This window comes from Schistocerca cancellata, chromosome 10 (genome assembly GCF_023864275.1).
Source record: "Schistocerca cancellata isolate TAMUIC-IGC-003103 chromosome 10, iqSchCanc2.1, whole genome shotgun sequence".
Lineage (NCBI taxonomy): Eukaryota > Metazoa > Arthropoda > Insecta > Orthoptera > Acrididae > Schistocerca > Schistocerca cancellata.
The window spans coordinates 191,518,250-191,529,515 of record NC_064635.1 but is presented as its reverse complement, the minus strand read 5'-3'; the positions used below and the strand labels follow the sequence as shown (position 1 = coordinate 191,529,515).

The window sequence follows — 11,266 nt, the reverse complement described above, 5'->3', positions numbered from 1 at the left end:
CGAGACAGAAAAATAGAAAAGAAGATCAGTTTGACGAAAGAATTGCTTAACGTTTCGGGGAATGTGGGATGCCTAGAAGGGAAATATGGTTGATATAATATTCCGTATGGAAGAAGCTAGTAGAGGAATCTTTACCTGTAATGAAGTTTTAGTGTGGAACACATAAATAGCTTTTGTAATACCCCACTTGCACTGCACTAGTTCTATGGCAATGTCACTATGTGAAAGTAACTGTAGTGGTAAGAAGAGGCGGTCACAAAGTTGATTATTACTATTATTCAGGTTCCTCTCTGCTAAAACAGTGTAGGTTCACAGTTTCGCCCACAGTGGGGTGTTTCATATTTCCACACATCATATATGAGGCTGCCCAGTGTGCCTGTGGAAAGAGGGTGCGATCCAGCATAGTGATGCACAGTCAGAGACCGACCAGTTCCTTTCTTTGAGCTCCATTCAGTGCGACATGGAACGGGCTTCTGAAAAGTGTATCTCGGCAGGGTCACTTTGCTGTCAGAGAAAGTCCGGTAGGGAGAGGAGACGTGCGTCGAACCCCAACACCACACACTGGCCGCAGCTGATGCTGGACTGGGGAGGTCGGTGGCAGTTATCAACTTCTGCGAGGCCGTCGCCGTTGGAGCCCCAACAGGTGAGGTCCCCAGCAGCAGAACAGTCGCCCCTGGACTCGTCCAAAGTGCCGGCTGGCGCGGTCCCGACACCGGGCCCAAAAGAGAGGACCTCCGCCACCGTCGGTCACCCCTACGGACCTACCGGGGCGCAGTGGTCGAAGCACCACCTCGAAGCACGAGCTTCTGAAGCGGAGTCCAACCACCAGTGGTGGCCCCTCGGGAGAAGAGCGGTGGCGTCTGCCTCAGAAGAGACGGCCTCCGCCCCCACTGCCGGCGTACTGGTGCTGGGGTAGGGTGGCGGGGTGCTGGTGGAGCTGCTGGTCGGCGTCGGCGTCGGCGTCGGCTTGGAGGTGGTGGAGGGGCGAGATGGCCTGCCGTCATTACGTCTGGTACTGCAGCATCGGCGCCGCCAGGTTGGGGTGGTGCGTCGAGTTCATGCGCAGCGCGGACAGGCTCTTGTTGTACCACTCGTCCTCGGCAGTCATGCCTGTGAACAAAACGACAGCACAGTTCGATCAGGTGCATATGTACACACTAGGGCCGGTGGTGCAAATATTTTTTCCAAGATACTGGGTGATGAAAAAGTCAGTATAAATTTGAAAACTTAATAAACCACATAATAATGTAGATAGAGAGGTAAAAATTGACACACATGCTTGGAATGACATGGGGTTTTATTAGAACAAAAAAAAACAAAGTTCACAAAATGTCTGACAGATGGCGCTGGACAGCAAAACTGCTACCGTGACGCGTGAGAGGTACGCCGATATGTTACAGAATCGCATCATCCCCAGCCAGCCGGCCGTCGTGACCGAGCGGGGTTCTAGGCGCTTCAGTCCGGAACCGCGTGACCGATACGGTCGCAGGTTCGAATCCTGCCTCGGGCATGGATGTGTGTAATGTCCTTAGGTTAGTTAGGTTTAAGTGGTTCTGAGTTCTAGGGGACTGATGACCTCCGATGTGCTCCCATAGTGCTCAGAGCGATCCCCAGCCTGGCTGACAAAGACATGCTGGAACGTACGATGTTTATGCAGGATGGCGCTCCACCCCATATTGCTAGACGCGTGAAAGATCTCTTGCGCGCATCGTTTGGTGATGATCGTGTGCTCAGCCGCCACTTTCGTCATGCCTGACCTCCCAGGTCCCCAGGCCTCAGTCCGTGCGATTGGTGGCTTTGGGGTTACCTGAAGTCTCAAGTGTATCAAGTGTATCGTGATGGACCGACATCTCTAGGGATGCTGAAAGACTGTAAGTAGGCTGTTTATGTTTTCTTTACGTTAGTAGCCTGTTTATGTTTTCTTATTGGCAACGTTACGTAGCGCTCTGTATGAAAATCACTGGCTGTGCTGTGTGCAGTCTGTGGTTAGTTTGCATTGTTGTCTGCCATTGTAGTGTTGGGCAGCTGGATGTTAACAGCGCGCAGCGTTGCGCAGTTGGAGGTGAGCCGCCAGCAGTGGTGGATGTGGGGAGACAGATGGTGGAGTTTTGAAATTTGTAAGACTGGATGTCAATTATGAATATTAAGGTAAATACATTGTTTGTTCTCTATTAAAATCTTTCATTTGCTAACTATGCCTATCAGTAGTTAGTGCCTTCCGTAGTTTGAATCTTTTATTTAGCTGGCAGTAGTGGCGCTCGCTGTATTGCAGTAGTTCGAGTAACGAAGATTTTTGGTGAGGTAAGTGATTTGTGAAAGGTATAGGTTAATGTTAGTCAGGGCCATTCTTTAGTAGAGATTTTTGAAAGTCAGATTGCGTTGCGCTAAAAATATTGTGTGTCAGTTTAAGCACAGTCATGTATAAATTTTTCTAAGGGGACGTTTCATTACAAATAAATTCATAAAACTTTGTCAGCATCACCAGGAAGGATTCAGAATTCACACTCATTGCAGTGAAAGTTCGAAAACATAACAAAATAATTTTTTTTACGTGTGAAATTTCATCATTTTTTCACTTACTAATGGCTGCATTTGTTGCTATAGGTACACTTTTCTTCATAAGTTAGAGAGATTCTTCGATGAATTTTGCACAGCATACGTACCGTACTTACAGGTGTATGAAACTCTACAATTTTCCAAATGTATTAAAAACTGTGGTAAAAACTGAGGTAATTAACTACAAAATTTGTGTTTTTTCTAAACATGAAGTTTGAAATACAACAGATCATTCGTTTTTTCATAAATTAAATAAATTCTAGAGTTTCATACAGCTGTACGTATGGTATGTATGCTGTGCAAAATTCATCGAAGAATCTCTCTAACTTATGAAGAAAAGTGTACCTATAGCAACAAATGCAGCCATTAGTAAGTGAAAAAATGATGAAATTTCACACGTAAAAAAACTATTTTGTTATGTTTTCGAACTTCCACTGCAATGAGTGTGAATCCTAAATCCTTCCTGGTGATGCTGACAAAGTTCTATGAATTTATTTGTAAATGTATAGACACTGGAAATTAAAATATCCTGTGATGCCTCTCCTGCTCCATGTCGGTTCGTTTGGCGTCCTACCCCCCTTAAGTCGGTTTTCCATCTGCCTCGGCGAATGCGGGCTGGTTCCCATTATTCCGCCTCAGTTACACTATGTCGGAGATTGCTGCGAAAGCAGTCTCCACGTACGCATACACCATAATTACTCTACCACGCAAACATTGGGGTTGCACTCATTTGGTAGAGACGTTCCCGGACGAGGGGTGGGGGAGAGGGGGGGGGGTCACCGAACCGCACAATAACCCTTGGTTTTCATTGTGGGGTGGCGGTGGGGTGGGTGGACTGCTGTGGCCTGCTGTGGGGTTGTGGACCACTGAGGGCTGCGACGGGACAAAGCCTCACCGTCGTTTCTAGGTCCCCGGTATAATACACAACGCCCAGTGGCTGTGATCGCGCAGCATTAATAACTGAAAGAAGTTACTTAGACAACTGTATTCCCGAAATACATCTACATCTACATTTATACTCCGCAAGCCACCCAACGGTGTATGGCGGAGGGCACTTTACGTGCCACTGTCATTACCTCCCTTTCCGGTTCCAGTCGCGTATGGTTCGCGGGAAGAACGACTGCCGGAAAGCCTCCGTGCGCGCTCGAATCTCTCTAATTTTACATTCGTGATCTCCTCGGGAGCTATAAGTAGGGGGAAGCAATATATTCGATACCTCATCCAGAAACGCACCCTCTCGTAACCTATACAGCGGAGCGCCTCTCTTGCAGAGTCTGCCAATTGAGTTTATTAAACATCTCCGTAACGCTATCACGCTTACCAAATAACCCTGTGACGGAACGCGCCGCTCTTCTTTGGATCTTCTCTATCTCCTCCGTCAACCCAACCTGGTACGGATCGCACACTGATGAGCAATACTCAATTATAGGTCGAACGAGTGTTTTGTAAGCCACCTCCTTTGTTGATGGACTACATTTTCTAAGGACTCTCCCAATGAATCTCAACCTGGTACCCGCCTTACCAACAATTAATTTTATATGATCATTCCACTTCAAATCGTTCCGCACGCACACTCCCAGATATTTTACAGAAGTAACTGCTACCAGTGTTTGTTCCGCTATCATATAATCATACAATAAAGGAATCTTCTTTCTGTGTATTCGCAATACATTACAATTGTCTATGTTAAGGGTCAGTTGCCACTCCCTGCACCAAGTGCCTATGCGCTGCAGATCTTCCTGCATTTCGCTACAATTTTCTAATGCTGCAACTTCTCTGTATACTACAACATCATCCGCGAAAAGCCACATGGAACTTCCGACACTATCTACTAGGTCATTTATATATATTGTGAAAAGCAATGGTCCCATGACACTCCCCTGTGGCACGCCAGAGGTTACTGTAACGTCTGTGAACGTCTCTCCATTGAGAACAACATGCTGTGTTCTGTTTGCTAAAAACTCTTCAATCCAGCCACACAGCTGCTCTGATATTCCGTAGGCTCTTACTTTGTTTATCAGGCGACAGTGCGGAACTGTATCGGACGCCTTCCGGAAGTCAAGGAAAATGGCATCTACATGGGAGCCTGTATCTAATATTTTCTGGGTCTCATGAGCAAATAAAGCGAGTTGGGTCTCACACGATCGCTGTTTCCTGAATCCATGTTGATTCCTACAGATTGCTCTACGTTATTGCTTGCTGGTGCAGTTTCTCTTCCGTCAGTGTGTATTAGCCTAGAAATGCTCTGGGCACTGTGCTGTGTGACGCTGGCTGGCGGACTCCAAGTAATCTCTGAGCGACGGCTTGGCCGTACCCGGGGCTATGCGATGATGTCATGCGATGCGATGCTACGTGATGCGATGTGATGTGATGCGGCGTGATGGCTGGAGACGGGGCGGGGTCATCTCGCCGGACCATTACTTACGGCGAGCAGCTCGCCAAACGAGGTTCCGCCGGCAATTTTCCCCGGGCTCGCTACGGAGCCGCTCTTCCGAAGGCAATCAAGGCTAGCCCCGAGGACCATCTCACGATTTCGAGGCGTAATGTTTCCTTAAAATGGCCACGAGCTCTGCGGAACGCGTCCGCCGCGAGCTATGTGTGTGTGTGTGTGTGTGTGTGTGTGTGTGTCTGTGTCTGTGTTTCTCAGAGCAACTGAAATCTCCAGTCTCCTGCAATGAGTGACCAGACACACCGTAGGATTACATCGGGAATAGTTACATTCCATTATCATTAAGCGGACACAACATGGTGAGTGTCGATAAAACTCGAATTTTTTTTATTACGGAAATAGAATGTACACTCCGGGAAATTGAAATAAGAACACCGTGAATTCATTGTCCCAGGAAGGGGAAACTTTATTGACACATTCCTGGGGTCAGATACATCACATGATCACACTGAGAGAACCACAGGCACATAGACACAAGCAACAGAGCATGCACAATGTCGGCACTAGTACAGTGTATATCCACCTTTCGCAGCAATGCAGGCTGCTATTCTCCCATGGAGACGATCGTAGAGATGCTGGATGTAGTCCTGCGGAACGGCTTGCCATGCCATTTCCACCTGGCGCCTCAGTTGGACCAGCGTTCGTGCTGGACGTGCAGACCGCGTGAGACGACGCTTCATCCAGTCCCAAACATGCTCAATGGGGGACAGATCCGGAGATATTGCTGGCCGGGGTAGTTGACTTACACCTTCTAGAGCACGTTGGGTGGCACGAGATACATGCGGACGTGCATTGTCCTGTTGGAACAGCAAGTTCCCTTGCCGGTCTAGGAATGGTAGAACGATGGGTTCGATGACGGTTTGGATGTACCGTGCACTATTCAGTGTCCCCTCGACGATCACCAATGGTGTACGGCCAGTGTAGGAGATCGCTCCCCACACCATGATGCCGGGTGTTGGCCCTGTGTGCCTCGGTCGTATGCAGTCCTGATTGTGGCGCTCACCTGCACGGCGCCAAACACGCATACGACCATCATTGGCACCAACGCAGAAGCGACTCTCATCGCTGAAGACGACACGTCTCCATTCGTCCCTCCATTCACGCCTGTCGCGACACCACTGGAGGCGGGCTGCACGATGTTGGGGCGTGAGCGGAAGACGGCCTAACGGTGTGCGGGACCGTAGCCCAGCTTCATGGAGACGGTTGCGAATGGTCCTCGCCGATACCCCAGGAGCAACAGTGTCCCTAATTTGCTGGGAAGTGGCGGTGCGGTCCCCTACGGCACTGCGTAGGATCCTACGGTCTTGGCGTGCATCCGTGCGTCGCTGCGGTCCGGTCCCAGGTCGACGGGCACGTGCACCTTCCGCCGACCACTGGCGACAACATCGATGTACTGTGGAGACCTCACGCCCCACGTGTTGAGCAATTCGGCGGTACGTCCACCCGTCCTCCCGCATGCCCACTATACGCCCTCGCTCAAAGTCCGTCAACTGCACATACGGTTCACGTCCACGCTGTCGCGGCATGCTACCAGTGTTAAAGACTGCGATGGAGCTCCGTATGCCACGGCAAACTGTATGACACTGACGGCGGCGGTGCAGAAATGCTGCGCAGCTAGCGCCATTCGAAGGCCAACACCGCGGTTCCTGGTGTGTCCGCTGTGCCGTGCGTGTGATCATTGCTTGTACAGCCCTCTCGCAGTGTCCGGAGCAAGTATAGTGGGTCTGACACACCGGTGTCAATGTGTTCTTTTTTCCATTTCCAGGAGGGCTGTCCAGAAAGTAAGTTACGATCGGTCGCGAAATGGAAACCACTGGTAAAATCCGGTAAAGCTTCGCACAGATGTGTTGGGCAGTGTCTCTAGTATGAACGTCAATCGTGTCGCGACGCTCTTTTCAGTTTCGAGTGAACAGTGAGCACTAAAGTTGCGTAGGGAATAGCGTCTCCCGCCAAGCATGAGGGCCTGGTTAGAGATTTCGCCTGTGTCATGCAGCCCACATAACACAACTGTCGAGCAGTTCCTTCTTCAAGCCAGTTCTCGGCCGCTCACTGCAGGGGCAACGAAGACGCTCCTGCAGCGTTTCCCATGCGAACTGTTTGATCACCCACTATACAGTCCGTAATTGGCTCACCCTGAGTCTCATTTCTGCTCACAAAAACCGCTGGCCCTGAAGACAAAATTTTTCGACGGACAACGAGCTCCAGACCAGTGCAGATAACTGGCCGAAAGCACAGGCGGCTACTTTCTATGACGAGGATATTGGAAAGTTGACACAACACTACGACAAAACTCGAAGTTGGAGCGGCGACTATGTAGAGAAGTAGGTGGAAGGTGTACCTAACTGTTGCAAATAAAATGTTTCTGGTTTTCACTGTGGTTTCCGTTTCGCGACCGATCGTAACTTACTTTCTGGACAGCCCTCGTACATTCAAGCATTTTCTCCAAAATATTACAAGCGAGCACCAAAAAGTAACGATTCTGTGAATATTGGAAGCCGAACGTGCATGGCACTCCTCGGCGTTAGAGAACGGGTTCCGCGCTTACGCTCCCTATTTATACCGATGTGAATAAATCTGAGCCGGCCGATCTGTGGCCGAGCGGTTCTAGGCGCATCAGTCTGGAACCGCGCGACCGCTACGGTCGCAGGTTCGAATTCCGCCTTGGGCATGTGTGTGATGTCCTTAAGTTAGTTAGGTTTAACAAAAACAGGCATAATGTCTTATGGGATAACAGCAATCAGTGATTTTATAATGTTACTTAAAATCCGTCTTGATTGCAATTTTTTTTAATTATTCATATGACCGGTTTCGGTTCATTCAGAACCATCTTCAGATCTGATATTTCAGTTACAGGAGTAACCCGTCCAAATTCAGCAACTTTCACATGCTACGTCACATGTGAAATATCAGATCTGAAGATGGTTCTGAATGAACGTCACATGTGACGTAGCATGTGAAAGTTGCTGGATTTGGACGGGTTACTCCTGTAACTGAAATATCAGATCTGAAGATGGTTCTGAATGAACCGCAACCGGTCATATGAATAATATAAAAAAAATTGCAATCAAGACGGATTTTAAGTAACATTATAGTTAGGTTTAAGTAGTTCCAAGTTCTAGGGGAGTGATGAACTCAGATGTTAAGTGCCATAGTGCTCAGAGCCATTTGAAACATTTGACTAAATATGATTTGCTGGGGCGTTGTTTGGGTGGTTTTAATCAAAACGTGAACGAAAGTTTCAATAGTCTCATTTGGAGATACGTTCCAAAAATGGCATTCAGCCGAAGCGAAATTGTGAACATTGCTTCAAATTTGGCCTTATGTCTATTCAATGTAGGCGTCACCGAATTAATGCGCGTGGAAAATAACGTTCAAATCAAAATCGACGGTGAAATGCACCGATTCTGTGAAGATATGCACTCGGTGACGGAAAGGGCTTTGAAGACGCAAATGAGGGCTTATCGGGTCAAAGTAGGAGAAAGCGGCCATCCACTAACCGGGGCGATACGTATTATGGACCAGGCATCGATGATATCCCGTAAGTTTCAAGCTTTATCTTTTTTTATATATTATAAATACTTGTCAAACTTTAAACGAATTTTTCCCAAAACTATGTTTTTCGGCATAGTTGTCGTCACCCAAGCTAAAATTTTCATCCGATTTTAATGATTTTTGGTCTCCGTGAAGCAAACTGAATTCTCTTGAGTTCATCGTAGCCTATTTTTTCATGTCGATAACTAATATTTTTTTTTCAACCAAAAAAGAGGGATCCAAAAAATGGTCATTTTTTTCCAAGTATCTATAATTTCGCCAAAACATTGTTTTTCCAAATCCCTACGATGGACTCAAATTACATCTGTAAGGATCAGACTGATACGTTAATTTCATAACCACAACAGGAGTTACGGCGACAACCTTTGCTCCACCTTCTCGTGGTGCTGCCTCGGATAAATCTCAATTACACTGTGAAGATATTAATATTTTTCAATAAAAATGCCAATACAATCTTCAATGTATGCTTTATTCGTTGAAGCAAACCCAATTTGTCTATTACATTCCAGTACGGAGAAAAATAATCCTGAATTTGAGCAATTTTTTGACCCCTCATCCTGTCCTTAATGCAAGGTTGTTCGTAGGTACTTCCGGGATTTCAATAGACGACGGTGCGGAAACTACAAGGCATAAAGAAATATTTAGAGGAATGGTGGTCAGCAGGGGTCGGCGGGACGTAAAGGCCACTTGCTGTTTCTCGGGTTTGAAGTTAGAAAGCACACGCGGTACGGGCTGGCCATTGTGGTAACGGTAAAGCTGGGAATGGCACTGGTACACAGTGTACGGCAGTCTCTCGCACGCATCTGACGGGAAAGCGAATCAGCACTGTGGTGTCACCCAGTTCTGAGTTATGTTGAAAGTTTCCCTTGCTCTAGCTCAGTGGGAAACGACAGTGTGGAACAAAGTACACTCCGCCACACACCAGACAAGATACCAGCTTGATATTGCAGTCACTTCCAGTCATCAGCTATGTTTAGAGTTTCAGGTCTGTAGGTCATCCAGAAGTTAGTTTAAAGTCAACTGCAAAAATACTTAAAGAACAGACAAACCGACTGACAACAAACTACACGCCGGCACACACCAGACGAGAAAGCGAATTAATATCGAATTTTCATCAGTTCGGAGCTATGATTAAAACCTCACCTGTCTAACTCATCAGGAGGTTGGCTTAAAATCAACTGCCAAATCTGCAGCGAACAGACATAGAGACAAAAAGCCACCTAATTAAAAAATGTGGTAATAGCACTATCTGAAGAACTGAAAGCTACAAAACTCCTTCGGGATGCTCAGTTTTTATCATTGAACATCACCAGCTTTTACTCAAATAAACCTACACAAGAAGCTGTAGCAGTAATACAAAAGAACGATTTGAAACATAGGAAGCTTGCATACAAAAAGTCTGTTGAATTCAAGAAACTCTTTTAGCTAACACTAAGTTACAACTATTTTACATTTAATGAAAAAATTTAGAAGCAGCGAGTTGGCCTAGCAATAGGATCATATACATTGCACCATAAAGGAAAAATACAATGACACCAGAATCTCTCCAACTTCGTGTCACCAGAATATTCGTAAACAAATGGGATTTATGTCAGCGCTGCACAAGGCAAGGAAAATACCTTTGAAACAACCATGCAACAGGAAATAGCCATACTGAAACATAGCGCACTTGCGAATGATTACACTGATCCCATGGTTGACTTAGAACTAGTTAAAGCAAATGAGGGCTCATATACAAACTGCACCAAGCAAGAAAAAGATAAAAACAAGTGTGTATAAAGCCCGTACCTACAACACAGACACAGAACATCAGCACCAGCGACGCACATACACAATGCTGGACACCCATTTACAAACGTAGAGCAAAATGTCAAAGTACTCCAACAACTACGTTATGTTTTTTTTTTTTTGGAAGGAGAGACAGCATTGGTCGTATTTTTTTGTTTTATTAACCGCAAAATCGATTTTCGGTCACTTAGTGACCATCTTCAGTGCTGTAATATATAATTTAAATTGGTAGGCACTGGTGTCAACAAGCTTACAGCGATCACATAAACAGTTTATGTGATCGCTGTAAGCTTGTTGACACCAGTGCCTACCAATTTAAATTATATATTACAGCACTGAAGATGGTCACTAAGTGACCGAAAATCGATTTTGCGGTTAATAAACAAAACAAAAAAAATACGACCAATGCTGTCTCTCCTTCCAAGTATACCCATTATCTGGTCGTGGTGCACAGGACACTCCATGGAGTCGCCAATCAATAACTACGTTAAGGTCATAAAATATGCCTGCTAGAGATATATTCACACCACAAAAAATATAAAGACTAAATATTAAATGAAAAACAGGAAAGTTAACCTGTGGTGTCTTTAGATGCTCCAGAAGTGGACCTATTGCTGGATAGGAAAAAGTTGTTACGCAGGAAGAACTACCTTTGTAAATATACATCGCCAAATAATGATCCAGATAATTACGAAACATGGCCCCTGTACGAAAGTCTATAATAACATACTCTGTGGAGGGCTGATATTGTTAGCATACGAGGGCTATTTGGAAGGTAAGGAACTATAGGTCGCGAAATGGGAACCACAGTGAAAAACAAAACTGTTTTATTTGCAACTTTTAGCTACACCTTCCAGCTATTTCTCTACACAGTCGCCGCTCAGACTTAGACATCTGTCGTAGCGTTGCACCAACTTTTCA

The 11,266-nt window shown here is 46.2% G+C and overlaps 1 protein-coding gene across 1 annotated transcript in view; it reads right to left on the bottom strand.

Moving 5' to 3' along the window:
- Window positions 1-1,003: 1,003 nt before the first annotated feature.
- LOC126106241 (uncharacterized) overlaps window positions 1,004-11,266 on the bottom strand; it is a 245,450-nt gene continuing 235,187 nt past the window's right edge. Inside the window, exon 4 of the mRNA XM_049912468.1 lies at window positions 1,004-1,110. Coding sequence (XP_049768425.1) covers window positions 1,004-1,110 — 107 coding nt within the window. The remainder of the gene's footprint in view (window positions 1,111-11,266) is intronic.